This window comes from Ptiloglossa arizonensis, chromosome 3 (assembly GCF_051014685.1).
Source record: "Ptiloglossa arizonensis isolate GNS036 chromosome 3, iyPtiAriz1_principal, whole genome shotgun sequence".
NCBI lineage: Eukaryota > Metazoa > Arthropoda > Insecta > Hymenoptera > Colletidae > Ptiloglossa > Ptiloglossa arizonensis.
In genome coordinates, this window is record NC_135050.1 from 9,276,466 (window position 1) to 9,292,782 (window position 16,317).

General features: G+C 32.2%; 1 protein-coding gene across 1 annotated transcript in view; it reads left to right on the forward strand.

Moving 5' to 3' along the window:
- Positions 1-5,281: 5,281 nt before the first annotated feature.
- The window catches only part of LOC143144305 (metabotropic glutamate receptor 8), a 41,698-nt gene continuing 30,662 nt past the window's right edge, over positions 5,282-16,317 (forward strand). The window contains exons 1-3 of the mRNA XM_076306590.1: positions 5,282-5,385; positions 10,543-10,725; positions 12,303-12,518. Coding sequence (XP_076162705.1) covers positions 10,555-10,725; positions 12,303-12,518 — 387 coding nt within the window. The 5' untranslated portion in view covers positions 5,282-5,385; positions 10,543-10,554. The remainder of the gene's footprint in view (positions 5,386-10,542; positions 10,726-12,302; positions 12,519-16,317) is intronic.

Here is a 16,317-nt window from a genome sequence, read left to right on the forward strand (position 1 = left end):
GGATCATCGTACATATAAACTCTATTCTCTTCTTTTCCAACTTCACTCATTAAATACTGCTTGTAAGTACGCATCAACCTATTTCAATGACCTTGAATTCCAGCTTTAGTAATAGGTTCGATGTAGACGAGTTTATTTTTGCTTTGCAATCTTTATTTCTTTTTTTTTTAGTTGTTTTCAATTGGAAAAATATAGAAAAATAAACGATCATGCGGCGTGTAGATGTACATCGACATCAAGCCATAATCTAGTTTAAACTAACCTAATCCACCAATTAAGTTAAATTAGGTTAGGTTGACGTTACATTATTTTGAAATGGCGATACAGGCAAAATCCCTCCCCCACCTACAAATTAAATTTTGAAAAATATGGCATTTATTTTTAATAGCATTTCTATATATTGACTGAATATAATAGTGAATTATAATTTGTTTAAAACATTTTTTTAATGAATAAGGAGCTATAACTAAATCCTTTTGGAGGTTACTCAAGAAGACGTACTCAACAATATATGCCGAGATTAACTGTATAATTTCCTAAATTTATGAATATAAATGTAAACTAAATGTTGGGAACTACCATTTCTATGATAATATAACAAAATACGAATCTGTACATAGAGTACACTTATATATACATACATACATATGAACTTTGATTCGTTGCAACTACATCTACAAATAACATTTCTGTCGTTTAGTTGTTAAGAAACACTTAAATATTAGCAAATATATTCAATTTATAAATAATTATAGATTCGAGTATCCATATGAAGTTTTAGAATACAGAAATACGTACAATACATCCACTTATAGGCTACAAAAGTAAAACATATAAATCTCATTTTAATAATTTACGATATTTTATGTACTTAAATAAATGTAAACGTGGCTTCAAAATAAAATTCACGGTGAAAGATAATTTTTAATCAATGAAGTCTAATATAAACGAAAATGTGTTAAACGAAATTTTCTGAAAAATGTGGCTAATATGATGAGAACGTTTATACTAATTAGAATCCGAAAAATTCGGTATAAATATACAGAAATTCGAAGCAATGTAACTTCTATAAGACTGCATCCGAAAAACAATATCCGCTCAATTGTATCTGGTAAATATTCTCATTCAAAATAAACTACTATATTTCACGAAATTACTTTTAAAATGTCTTTACAAATGTGTAAACTGAGATAAAGAATTAAAGAACTAATAATTAATTAGAAAAAATCACTAAATTACAAATTTTTTTATCTCTAACAGATAATCCTTACATTTATAACTTGACCCTTTCATGCCTGCGTAAGTGAGTGCAAATGGGCTTTCCTTGTACGGGGAAGTCTGCCGGGAGTGTGTTGGCACTAGGATTGACTGCTTGTTACGTGAATGCCGACCATAGTCGATGCTAAGACCCATAGGTCTCCACAAGGATGACGATTCTAGTTGGTACTAAAATTTACAGTTTTCAATTTCAAACATCGCGGAGATATTGGATCATCGTCACCACTTGTCGCACATAAATACTTACTTAGATACTGGTCTCGTCTATGTTAGACGTTTTGGAAAGTTTCGGTCGCTTCGTAGTGTAGTTCGTAGTATTGGTTGTTGTTTGGTTGTTTCGTTTCTTTTTGGTGAAAATGAAACACGATTTTTTTAGAGTGTACAAACATTTCATTGAATTATGTATTCTCCATTTTGGAAAACGAAATGACTTTCCGAACAACCCAATATAATGATTCTACGTACCAAAATCGCGTTCCCATCAAAGATCTTAATATCGATTTTTTCTTTATTTCATTTTCTTAAAGTGTACGACTTTGAAAACACGCGTGCAAAGTCATTTACTTCAATTTGTGAAAAAAATTGATATAGAGGTTTGAATGTATAATACATTCCTGCCGTGTGTAGTGACGCTGCACCGTAGGTATACATTTCTCTTTGTACCTTTTTGACCCACACATTAATAAAAATATGAATCCGAAACTCTATAGGGGTTCGAGGTTCGTCAATTCCAGTCTGGAGAGAAATCGCACACATCGTCGAAAGCATTGAAAAGAAAAATCTTATTGAAAAATGACCAAATTCCCCTTCTCACGAATTTGCTCTAAATTTTGCACATTCGTAGATCTATGTAGTCATCGTTGATTTTCGTTACAAACTTTCTCCAAAATTTACCGGGGATAGACTAAGATGGGGTAAAAATGCCACCTAGCGAAAATCAACGTAAATTAATAGCTTTTAAATGATTCGAGATATTTTAGTCAGACTTTCTCTAAGAAATGGAAAAAATGACTACTCTCAGGTGGTATCGAGTTTTAATGGATTACCATTATTTTGAACCAAGTGTATTTATTGTTCTCAATTTATTAGGCCAGAAAAAATGATAATTAATTGTTATAAAAAGTATACACTTTCCAAATGTTAATCAGATACCATCTCAATTACATCTTATTTCATTCTCTTTTAGATACCGTAAGTTAGATCGAAAAGAAACGAAACATTAATCGAATTTATACCACGTGCAATGTTAAGAATACATTGAAACTTTTTCAAGTTTCTTTCCATACTTGGTGTTCATTATCATCAATTACTAGTTTCAGTAGTCAAAATAAAGGTTTTTCTAATTCTTATTAAATATTAGAGAAAATACTGAATTAAAACTGAAGGAAATATATAGAACAGTTAGTATGGAAAATTGCACGGTGAACTTGTTACAAACCAACTGACACACAATATAAAGATTGGCAGTAAACTGATAATAGTGAAGTATAATTCGTAAATTCTTTCTATTTAATATAGATTATCCTACATATTTTACTGGTTTTGAAGGTGACTATGATTGGTAGGAAACATTAAACATAAAGAATAAGTGACAATAGTTCATGCTTATGTAAAAATAAAAGTTTTTAAGTGCGTAAGTCGAATCTAGCATTCTAACGTTAATATAACGTATTAAACACATCAGTTTGAGTCTTGTTCGGTATTCAAAGATTTCTTGACGGAAATTGATCGAATTACGATGTTCGTTAAACGTTAAATATTAGTAAAGAAGAGTAACTATATTTAAAATAGAACTAACGTTACAATAATAGTTAAATGATAAAGAGCATCTATTCGTACTATGCGTTGATATTCGTACTATTCCTCTTACCTGTGAAAAAAATGTAAACGATAAATAACTCGGGTACGTTTTTATTCAACTACAGGGTAAACATCGTTGCAAAGGTTAAGGGTTAAAATTGTTCACTGGTGCAATGTTTCCGCGTGCCAGGACCAATACAATTCACGTTTACGAACTTGTTTCATCTGTAGCGTTAGATAGCTCCTCCGAGTTTCTACGTGGAACGACATTGTACATAGCCGGATCGTTCTATAAGAAGAAAAAGCCATCCTCTTGGCAACGGAGGAAAATATGTGAATACATCGCGAAGGTAACAAAGATTATTGGGAGCTGGTTTTGTGGTTCATCTCGCGTTGAAAAGTCGATCGGTCGAGAGGAGAGGATCAACACCTCTTTTCGAAACGTACCGGCCCATCCCTAGACGACAGAGTTCCCGGAGCGCTTGCGCTCCAATCCTAACTATAAGAGTCCGATCGGCGCTCGTCGAGACTTCAGTCCACCCCGTGGTGCCGGTGTCGCGTTTATTGTCGCGTTCGTTGTTGCATCGTTTGTTCCTTGGATTACTTTCGGTAACGACCCCGCCGTTATGTTGTTCCTCGCGTTTCAGTGACAAAGATCGAACAACAAGGCGAGAAAGGGATAGGGTGAAGCGGTGCGACTAACAGAGAAAGTGAGCGAGAGGGAGAGAGCGCGCGTGACAGAGAAAAAGACCAGCTTTACCTCCCTTCCTCACCTTCCTAAAACGATAGGACCAGCGTCGTCAACGTCACCAACGACGTCGACATCCTGGACAATCAGCGTACGTTTACGACCAATGAGATGACCATATTTCTCGTAGTAGCTACCCGTTCTTTCCATCCTACCGTTCTGTAGTGACTATGACCAACATTCTCGGACGCTGGGATAATAAATATTGCACGCATGCATATGTATTTGTCGCCGTTGTCATTGTATCGATAGAGGAGATCAAACGGTAATAAAGTCGATCGAATTCGAAAAATTCTCGCTGTTTTGTGTATATTGAAATTCCATTCCGTGGAACTTTCGTCGAGTGGCTCTCCACGATTTTATCCTTCTAATGAAAACATTTTACGATCGCGGAGAATCCGTTGGGGGATTAATTTTCATTCGTTCCCGTCGAATAATTATCGTGTCTGAATCGAGATCGAGAATTTGTTTAATGTTGCGACGCAACTTTCTATTTTAAATATCGTTCGTCGTTACTCGCTGCGTAACGATGAATTGATTTCACTTAAAGCGCGACTTAATCGCAGTTCTCAAGTGGAAATGATAATACTTTGGATTTCGTTTACGTTTTGTGAAATCGCTGTTTACTGTGCTTTAACAAACGTGCCGCAGACTTCGACTTTCCAGTTCAGAACTAAAAGTTTCCCGATGGTAACCGTTACAAAGGGGAGCGTGTATTTTGAAACGAATTTTTTTTCAATAATTAAAAATTACTTCGATATAGAAAGTAACGAAAGTAACGTTATTAGTTTTATTAAGCCGATAAATGTTTCTCTTGCTACGGAAACGAAAAGACAGGGAATAACAATTTCAGAATATCGCGTCTGAATGCTTAATAGAGTTGCATAAAACAGCACGTTAGAAGGATTGATCGATCGATTTGTCTACCGTTTGAATTAAGTATCTCGATTTACTATTTTCTATTTTACGTTACATCTATAAAAGTAGCATTATTAATTTCGTATTATTCATTTAGTATTCGAGTAGAAAATAGACACTACACAGATAATAAATACTACATAGTAAGTTAGTAAACGAGACTTATTTTAATAAATTACCGATTCAATTGTTCGATAGGTACAATCGTTTTATTGATATTCAATCGATAATAGTTGATACTTGCTATCAGTAATAATTGTCAAATTAATCGAGTTTCTAATTCATATGTACATACAAACAAAAACCGGCTTTTTTGAACATACACACGCATACACGCGCATGCACGCACACACATATGTACATGAAAAGAAGGAGAATTCATATAAAAGCTAAGTACGAGATAAATACGAGAAAGGTGCCCATAATAATTGTTATGGACGTCTCATCTCCTGTGTAACTTATACATTCCCTTCCTTACGTATAGATACATGCACACAAGACGATTTTAAAATTTATACATGAATTTCGAAGTTTATAAGAATATTAGATAACTTTATCTGAGAGAAAATATTTCCAAGAACAGCAAACATGAACGAGTTGTGGATACTACATAAAAACAACGCCCAGGTGCTACGTTAAAGGTACGTTTTCGCGTGACAGTAATTCTCGTAACAGTGTAGCGGTTATTTGACTACTTGTATGCAGTTGTGTTATATGTCATATCATTAATTCTATCGTAGAATGGCTTGTAATAAATTAATTTTAGCACCTGTTCGTATCATTCTTGAGATTATCAAGTTTGTTGCTAAAAAAATTGACATTTTTTGGATCACTGCTGTAATAATAATAAAAATCATGACATTCTTGTCGCAAAACTGACAGCTACACTATCGTACAATGTCACGATGACCAAAGTCATGACTTTTATCGAATGAAGTAATGTTGTTGCGATAAAAGCATTTTTATAAATTATATAATATGTAATGGGGATTCAAACTGAATTTGAAAACTGGGCTGGACTTTAGTTCATTTTTAAACGAAGGTAGAGGAGAATTTCTAATGATAATATTGTATGGTTTGGTAACCACTTTTTCTCTATTGATAACACAAATAGTGTACGTTTGCGACTAAATTCACACGCGTGCCTATGTTGTGAAATCTTAAGAATTACTTCCACAACAATACCACAGAGCTTCATAAGGCAGTAACAAAAGCACACGAACAATACCCATCACTCGATCTATAACAGGAAAATACACAACAAAACGAGAACATACTTACAGCAGAGGAAAAACAAAGGAAAATGGGCAAGAAGACCATTACGTGGCAAACACCACAACATCGTGGCAAATTCAAACATAGATAAAGAACTATCGTACAAGTGGCTCACAACCGGACAACTCTTCCCAGAAACGGAAGGATTTATCATAGCAGTACAGGACAGGGTCATAGTCACAAAAAAACTATAGAAAGTATGTAATAAAAGAAAATATAGACACAGAGACGTACGGATACTACCGTGAGGAAAAGAAAACAATATAGCACATCGTCGGATCGTGCAAAGTGATTGCCGGAACTGTCTACACAGATACAGTGCAATAACAAAAATCGTGCACCGAGAGCTTTCGACACAATATAAATTAACAGAAACGAAAATATTCTGAGCAACTATTCCCTATACATATAGTCGTTGCTCGGTTTCAGTTTCGAAAACGTGTTGCGATGTATATTTTGTTGCCTACAACACAAATGTTATTATTAGTCTGAGGTGTCTTAGAATTCGCATTAAGCGGTAAGTAGACTGACAGGCAATTGGCAGGTAGCGATGGACAAAAGAAAAGTCTAAAAATAATCCTTGGACAAAGAGTGATCCGTGTTATGTCTTACAAAAACCTTCGTTCAAATATGGACACCTCACACTGCAGACTATTCGTAAATAATTGCTTTATCATTCTTTTCGCACTGAACTGTGTGGCTGATATGTGATACTTGGTCGATACAGGAAACAATGTATCGACCACTGTTAATGTAGCATTGGGAGGAGAAAGCGTGAAATGGACAGATAATATAAAACTCGGAGTTACTATATTTGCAATAACGAAATAGGATATATTGAATATAATTTGTCTACGTTGTAAGTACATTACCTCATGGCTTAAGTGTGTACCCTTTCGTAAGAAACTATTGGAATTATACTATGTGTTTACGAGCATAAGTTACGTTCCAAAAGCATGTATTTACAATGTCTTTTGGAACAATTGTTTGAAATTTATTCTAAGACTGTCGATTTGGACTACACGGTACATTCCTTTTCTACTGGGGATTTGATTCCCTCGTTGCCTTTACCACTGCGACAATGATCAAATGGACCTTCAGTGCATTCCGAATTTTCTATGACGAAACCTCCCTTCTCCCAATGTTCCCCAATCCCACCGTAAACAAGCAGACATAAGGCACATCCCTTTCTTATACTTTATAAAATTGCTCCTTTAATACTTTCTCCTCTAAAATAATACCAATAAATGTGATCGACCAAGAAATTATTTATCTATTTCTTGACAGTATTTCTGAGGAATGTATGGAGAAATGAATGGAACTTTATTGGATACATTTTAAATATGTTTACAAACAAAAATTAATTTCTGTTGATTTAATCTTTCTAATTTGAAATTATCATCCAGAACAGGGTTTCTCGTGTATTTTAAAGAAGACTTCGAGATACACGAATAACACATGAATAATTTCTACGAACTAAAATAATACCAATAAATTGTGATCGACCAAGAAATTATTTATCTATTTCTTGACAGTATTTCTGAGGAACGTATGGAGAAATTAATGGAACTTTATTGGATACATTTTAAATATTTTACAAACGAAAATAAATTTCTGCTGATTTCATCCGTCACCCTAAACATCTAATTTGAAATTATCATCCAGAACAAGTTTTCTTATGTATTTGAAAGAAGACTTCGTGATACGCGAATAATTCCTATGAACTACGTAATCATGATAATACAAAATTATAAAAATTATTCAAAATCGTATATTAAGTTTAAAAATTTAAACTTGAAATTAATATTTGAAAAAATTAGAATCAAATCTTTAAAATTGGAATTAAATCTTGTAAGGGCTTCATTTTATGATTAATCGCAATAATTTTGTATTTGTATTATTCGTCAGTTTGCAAATGATGATATGTCGAATTTGATGAACATAATTCAAGTGTCCATAATAATTCGAAGGATAATTCTGTTTGAGATAGGATACATGTCAGAATCGATAGCGATTCTCAAGAGTCGCTGTCGAGAATAAGAGCTCTTTCACACGAGCAAGCTGGAGAGTCATACGGGTGATTGCATCGAAACTTGTATGCTCGGCTTCTGTATATTCGTGTGAAAGAACCCTCACTATTTGTGCTACATATAACCACTAAAGAATCTTATTCATATTAACGACTTACGAGAGTAAAGCTCACAAGTGGACGCTTAGCCTAACGCTCAAAAATACATGTCGTAAAGTTACAATTACAAATTTGGTTTCGTTAATTTTGAAATTTTAAATCACGAATATAATCTTTCCAAACGACCAATTTCGGAAATATTACACATTAAGTATTCTTTTCACAGTCTTAATTTTCAAAATAATAATAAAGAATTAGTCATCAATTATAATTACAGAAGAAAACAATAAATAGCTGTTTTTTAGTTTGATTTTCTGTCATTAATAAACAATAATCTCAGTAGACATATTCAAACTCTCGCGCTACGATACGTAATTATACAATTATTGTATAATTATTATGAGGTTTCAATGTATTCCGAAATTACCGTTAAGAAGAAGGAACGAACTATGTATCGTGTGTGACTGACTTGATGATCTTTGGAAGGAATTCGGGCTGAGTGGAAAGTGCACGCTTCGTCTCACACGCATTTTCCGACGTAGCGTTACAATTGGTACAAGTACTCAAACATAAATACTAATAAGAGTACTGACAAAGAAAAGAAATAAGATTTGTCGAGGCAGGTGAGCCGCAAAGCGAGCGGTGGAATCTTAACATTGGCGTAGATTCGGATCTGAGTAGAGTACTATTATTAACGCATTATAATATTTCTTTACTTTTTATCAGATATACAATAATAGAAAATCAAACAGATATTTATTAATTTTATCAAATTCTTTCGACATGGAACAAATTATTTTGAATTAACATTTTAACTTTAAGGGCAATAATAGAACAAAAAATGTAAAATATTTTACATAATATATAAATAAATAAATATATAAGTAATATAACATAATGGAACAAATTAAAACTGTAATTACGTATAACATGATACAATATTAAAACTTTTATATAAAATATTTCAGGAAGTTATATGAATTATTTTAAAATATGAAAAAGGCATCCATTATAAATTATTTGTATTGCATCCACAATTTAAAGTTAATCTAACGCGTTTTTTGACAAGGGTTCAAGAGATATTACATTTTATAATAGTAATGATTTCATTTCTGCTCGGAATTCATCACTAACTCTCGTCTTTTAGCTCGAAAAATGTTCACAATTATTTCGAAAATTAAGGCCAAACGACAATTATTGTTCAGATAAAAGTTATTCATTTTGCACTTTTTATTAATTTTCTAATTTTTACCAAAAACCAGCAAAGACACAATAGTTTCTCAAGCTCCAGCGATCTATATTTCCTTTTAATGCTAAGATACAGCATTTATTTAGAAAACAGGAAAAAGTAAGTTGATTTAGGGAAAAATAATTAACGTAAACTTACGCTAAATATGTAAATAAATAGATAGAAATATAAAGAAAACAATTATATAAGAAACTATAGTAGGATTTCCGTATTTGTTGTTTTGTGTCCCGACAATAAGCAATCGAACGAAACCTCTATAAATACAGTGATCCTACGACTATGTCGATAGCGGCATACCGCCAGGAGCCAAAATGTAGTGACTACGGGAGTTCTGTATTGGGGAATAGGTGGAGCGATCGAGGAACCCCTCTTGACTCTTTGCCGCCCTGTATATCATTCTCTCTGTCACACACGATACAGTTTGCCATATGACTACTGTAAAATAAATTGTGCAGAATAAGACCTGCATACCTACCGCCTATCATTTTGTGAGCACAATACTTATTTTCTAAAGAGGGTCTAGAATGAAAGGGTCAGAAACATTAATGTCGATTAACTTGCAACAAAAGTATCAAACACTTATGGAAAAAAATATAAAGTTTTGAGTTACTTTGAAATTGTATGGAGGCAAAACTGGTTTTGAAAATTTTGAAAGCCTGAATGGCTCTTATAACCGTAAATGTGACAAAGATTAATACACATTTACCATTATTAAAAGATATAACTGTATGCTTATGACTGGTTGTCTAGTTTCAACAAGATGGTACACTACCAGTTCTTTTCTACGAGGCTTTACGAAAAGGAAAGTAAAGGGAAAGTTTACACAATGTTTTAGTTTATAATCGAATTAACAAATATCTGAAAGTCAATGAAAAGAATTTTTAACATTTACTTGTAATAAATTTTCATTCGCTAATATTTCTACTGTCGTTGATTCATTATTCGCGACTGTTTCCAAAATTTTCCAGTTCTTTCATATTCAAAATCAGGTAAAGTTCATGGTACTATGATCATTGGATTCGCCCTGACCTCAACTATTATATTAAATACAATAAAAGTGATTTGAAAAATGACACGAACACAAACAATAAATAAGGTAATTAATTAATATGATATACAGATAAATATTTCCTTATTTTGTTCTAGTACCAGTAGGCAATGTTAGTTTCGAGGATCAAGATGACTATGGAGAAGATTTTAACATGGATTGCATATTCTCTCATTGTAAGCGAATGTCACAATTGGAAGGGACACGAGGAAGACGGCTCGAAATTAATCCGCATCAACGGTGACGTAATCCTGGGTGGAATCTTTCCCATGCATGAACAGGTAAATTTACATCAAATCGTACAGCAGCTGACCTCAAATTAACATATGGAAGCAATTTCGTACTATTCTATTTGTAACATTAATTTACCACCAATGGATCTTATTTTAACGGTAATTCTGCATTCAGTGCATTCGTTTCAAAGCCCACTTTTAAAAATTTTCCTTCTGTGCATTCGTAGACGTATGTGGTCCTTGTCAATTTTCGTTATCAATTTTCATAATAGGAAAGTCCATTGATCCCATTATTTGTTTTATTGTTCAGAAACCTGATCGTTAACATATATGTAAGTCAAATAAAATTTTCCATATAACATTTTACGAATTTAAAATCCATTGATTATGTTTATAAAAGAAGCAAAAAACATAAAGAAATTTATTTTCATATGTTTGATACAGAAAAACGTATAATAATTTCAAAATGTATTTTCATTAATTTAGTAAACGAGTTTTGTGACAGTTAATTTATAAGAATTAGCTTTATACTAAGTTTCATTGGATATCATTTCAAGATTAATATTTTATTGTGTGATGTATTATCCGTATACGAGAAGAAGGCACAACTTGTTTACATCCCCATTCCGCTCGTAGTTCGTTGTTGCACCTGCGATCGCAAGCAAGAGTCGCCATTGGCTGAAGACAGTGACGAAGACCGATGGCGGTGATCACAAGTTCAAGTGAGAACGTATTCGTAGTTAGGTGCATTGGCGTAAGCTTCCAATAAAGCGTCAAGTATTTATTGGGTTGTTCGGAAAGTCAATTCGTTTTTTTTTTTTTTTTTTTTTTTTTTGTGAAAATGAAACACGATTTTTTTAGAATGTATAAACATTTTATTAAATTATATATTCTCCATTTTGGAAAACGAAATGACTTTCCGAACAATCCAATATAAACAGAATAATTTGCTTACGGTTTAGGTACTATTGCTAATGCGATAAGTTGCTCGTAATGGAAAAATTAATATAATTTAATATGCGTAATAATCACTAATATGTTGAAAATTATTTATAGCGAAAAGAATTAATTTCTGTTTATTAAAAATAATATAAATCTGCTTATACCTCATTTATATCTAGATAAATTCTATATAATTACAATTTACACAAAAACAAGTCACGTTAGTAATGTATTAAAACCAGTATAACTTTTATAATTTGTAATGTAAGAAAATGTAAAGGTTATGCTTGTTTTAATTTTATCGTGACTTGTTTTTGTGTAAATTGTAATTATATAGAATTTATCTAGATAGAAATGAGTATAAGCAGATTTATATTATTTTTAATAAATATACGAATTAGTTCTTTTCGCTATGAATCATTTTCAAAATATTAGTGATTAATACGTATATTAAATTGTATTCATTTTTCCATTACGAGCAACTTATCGAATCAGCGATAGTATTTAATAGGATATAAACACGTTGTGCCTTCTTTTCGTGAACGAATAATACATTTTGTTCATGATGTATACACATATTAATATTTTAAAGCACAATTCTGGAAAAAAAAGCAATTATCAATCTGACTAAAACTCTGTTATACGTGTATTTTATTCATAGATAGTTATATTTTTATTCATAGGTGTCAGGTTCCATCGGTCAATCACCGTGCGGCGCGGTAAAAGAAGAAAAAGGAATGCAGCGTTTAGAGGCTATGTTGTATGTCCTCGACGAAATAAATGCAGACAATAATTTATTACCTAACACCACCTTAGGTGCTCTTATTCTCGACTCTTGTAGCAGCGATACCTACGCTCTTGATCAAAGTATGGAATTTGTCAGATCCTATATGAACCAAGTAAGTGAGTTCTCTTTAAATTTTACTCTCTCTAAATTTACTCTAAGTGGACAACTTGATCTCATCTTGTTGCATAGAAAGAATATTATTCGTGCCTTCACTTCACGTAATACTAAAATCTATTTCCATTGGATCCCATCACACGCTGATATTCTTTCCAATGAAAACGTCGATACTCCAGCGAAAGAAGCTTCCCTTCTTCGACTCTCGTCTGACTTCAAAATTCCCTACACTGACTTCCATAGGAATTTCAAAAAAGAGACCAAAAATGGGACTGAGAGACAGCTTTTGGTACGAGTTACACATTTTTATAGGAACTCTGCTACTCCTTCATTTTCTCGTAAAATTCTTCCTAGAAACTTTACTTACTTTATCAACAAACATCGATTCAATCACTTTCAATTAACTGCTTCACTTTTTAGAGTCAACCCAGCACAAGGTGCCAATATGGTCACATAGAGCAAAATCTCATTCACACTGTATGGCAATGTACTCTATATGATCGTGGTAGATCCGGTATGATTAACCAACTGTGCTCTAAAGGTTATTTCCCCTTTTTACACAATTGATGCTTTCCGTTTTCAACACTTATACCACTTATGATGCTTCTATTTAAATTTCTTATTTTTCTAATATAACTCCACGTATTATACGAGTAATTATGAAGCTTATTACATGTTCCATGTACACTCACTTGTGTATATTTGTTATGTATACTTGTACTCTATATATTGGTGCTAATAATCCCGTACGGGGTTATAGCGTACTAAAGAAAAAGAAGAAAAAAGTAAACGAGTTTTCCTTTCTTTCATGTTTTTCTTCAACGCAAAGTTTAATCTCAGCTGTAATTACAAATTACGTAATTTAACTGTGTCGTTACCTCAGAGTACAATCATATACCATCGCGAATCTTAAATTTATATTTTTTTGCACATTCCACATAACTAGATTAAACTGTTAATTATAATTCTGAAAATTCTTGTTTGAAGATATATAGAGTTTTTGTACGACAAGCTGAAGTTTAAAAGTGGTCAATACGGATTCCCATAGAATTGATATGAGATGGTAGGTCTCATGAGACCACTAAGCTTCTGCCACTTCCGTCTGTGAGCTTCTTTGCGACCGAGATCTCTCAGCAAAAAAATTAAATTTTAATTATTTTTAATTATTTAATTAAACTTACTCTCATTAAGTTCTTAAATCCTTGTGGATTTTCATTTGGAATATTATCCATCTCTAGAAATCGTTGGAATAGTATAATTCTTACAAAGAGGTCTATAATTTCTAGTGTCTGTAAAAATTAAATTTAGACTATTTAATTATTTAATTATTAGTTTCACTAAGTTCCTAAATCCTTGTGGATTTTCATTTGGAATATTATCCATCTCTAGAAATCGTTGGAATAGCATAATTCTTACAAAGAGGTCTATAATTTCTAGTGTCTGTAAAAATTAAATTTAGACTATTTAATTATTTAATTATTAGTTTTATTAAGTTCCTAAATCCTTGTGGATTTTCATTTGGAATATTATTCGTCTCTAGAAATCGTTGGAATAGCATAATTCTTACAAAGAGGTCCATAATTTCTAGTGTCTGTAAAAATGTCGTTCTACACTTCATATTTCTCCTTCTAGAAGACAATGATACCATTGAATCGTTTCTTACGTTATAGGTTTTATATGAAAAGGTACATACTTTATTTTTTCAATAAAAAAACAATTCAATAGATTCAATATGCAATAGTATAAGTTAATGTAATCAAAAAGTACCAATTTTTTTTTTTATGGTGTTATTGTAGTCTTTTGTAGTAAAACTTATCGAATTGATACGTAGGAAAATATGAGGCAAAATGGAACTGCGGTTTATTTCACATTGCTATGCTGCCATCTCCCTGAAAACCAGGAAATGTAAAAAGCAATTGACATCTGCGCGTCAACAATAGTCGCAGTCAGTTTGTAGCGTTCTTACGCGTTAAGTTGACATTTATCGATTTCTAGCAATTGCGATCTTATTTTCTCTCATCAAACATCAATAGGTAAGTAACAATATTCAATACTATTAATTATTAAACATTTTTATCTATATGCTTACAAAATATTATTACTAAACAAATAAGAATATTATCGTTCAATTAATCCTGATGTAACATTTGAGGCAAGATGCAGAAACTTCTATAAACGATAACTTTCAAATAAAACGAATCGAATCTGCAAAAGAAAAACACAGAGACAAAGTTGGACCGAAGAAGCATTGCCAAAAGTTGTTGAAACCATTGTGCCAAAAAAAAATGAGTTATCGTAAAGCAGCTGTAGTTTTTAATATTCCAAAAAGTATATTCGAAAGAAAGGTGACTCTCTATCGAGAAAATCCTCAGCAGATCAATTTAACCTCTTAAAAAAATGTATTTACGTTTGAAGAGGAGGAAGAATTGATATCATATTGAAAAGAAATGGAAGGCTTATTATTTGCCCCGACAAATGGATTTAAAGAAACTAGCTTTTCAGCTAACTGTGAAAAACAATAAAAAAATATAGCTTTCATTTCTTGAAACAAGAAGCTGACTTTGATAGACTCGCTGGTTTTACGAAGCAACATTAAAATTTGTCTCTTCAAAAACCGGAAGCAACTTCAGTAACGATAGACATGGACTTTAACAAAGTTATGGTGTCAAGCTTCTTTGACTGCTAAGCCAGTGATTTATATATATATATAAATGATAAATATAAATTTACTCCGAAACGAGTATACAGTTGCGACGAAACAAGCATACCCTCGGTGCTGAAAATAAAATCAAAGATGACCTCTGCAAAGTGTATAAAACAAGTCAAGGCTTTGACATTGACAGAAAAATGACAGACAACTATTGAAATTTGCTTTAATGTAGCGGGAACTTACACGCTGTTGACGATTTTTCCTCAGAAGAGAATGAAGAATGGACGGAATTATTCGTTCAATAATTTAAATGATTTGTACGATTTATGAATGTTTCCAAAATTATTCTGATTCTATTGTTATTTCATGATTATACAACGCATACAAAAAAAACAAAATGGCGTTATTTTAAGTTTTACAAGTGTACTTTAATATATTTCAACACACAGCTATCGATACTATATGTATGTAATATTTTGTAATATAGATATTTTGTCAACAAATATAGAATTCTAGAGTAATTTTTTCTTAGCATTCCTGTCTTGCCCCACATTGTCCTATTGGTTAGAATTCCACCACGAACTTGTAGTTTCAGTTCAGTTCTTTGAATTTTCTATAAATCAATTGTTATTTTTTTAATAATACAACTTTAAAATTAGGAAGCCGTGTACTTGCAAAACATAAGGGTATTTAATCATCCGTGGAAGAATTCTTTTATTTCATTCTTTCTTTTCTGTTCTTTCAATTTAATTGGCAACTAAATTATTAATAGATATATAAAAATTGTTTGATAACTGAATCATTACCTGATAAGAACTTTAGAAAACGGGACGCTGCGTGTTTTGATAAATTTTGTAGCAACAACTATTGTTGCTCTAGTTTCTATAATAAGTACTAATGAATTCCATGAGAGGATAACAATATTTTTTGAATTTATGAATTGTACAGTAACCAGGATCAACATTGTGGCCCCGACTTGTAGCATTCTCCAAACAAGAATTGTAGTGAAACCTGTCTTTCAATTTCTGTACATTGGATTCTTTTCTATTTTTACTATCCCCCCCTCTCCGTATTGACTTACATTCAAGACTCTAAATGTAGAGCACTTATGAAAAAAAATAAACAATAAACGTATGACAACTAATGA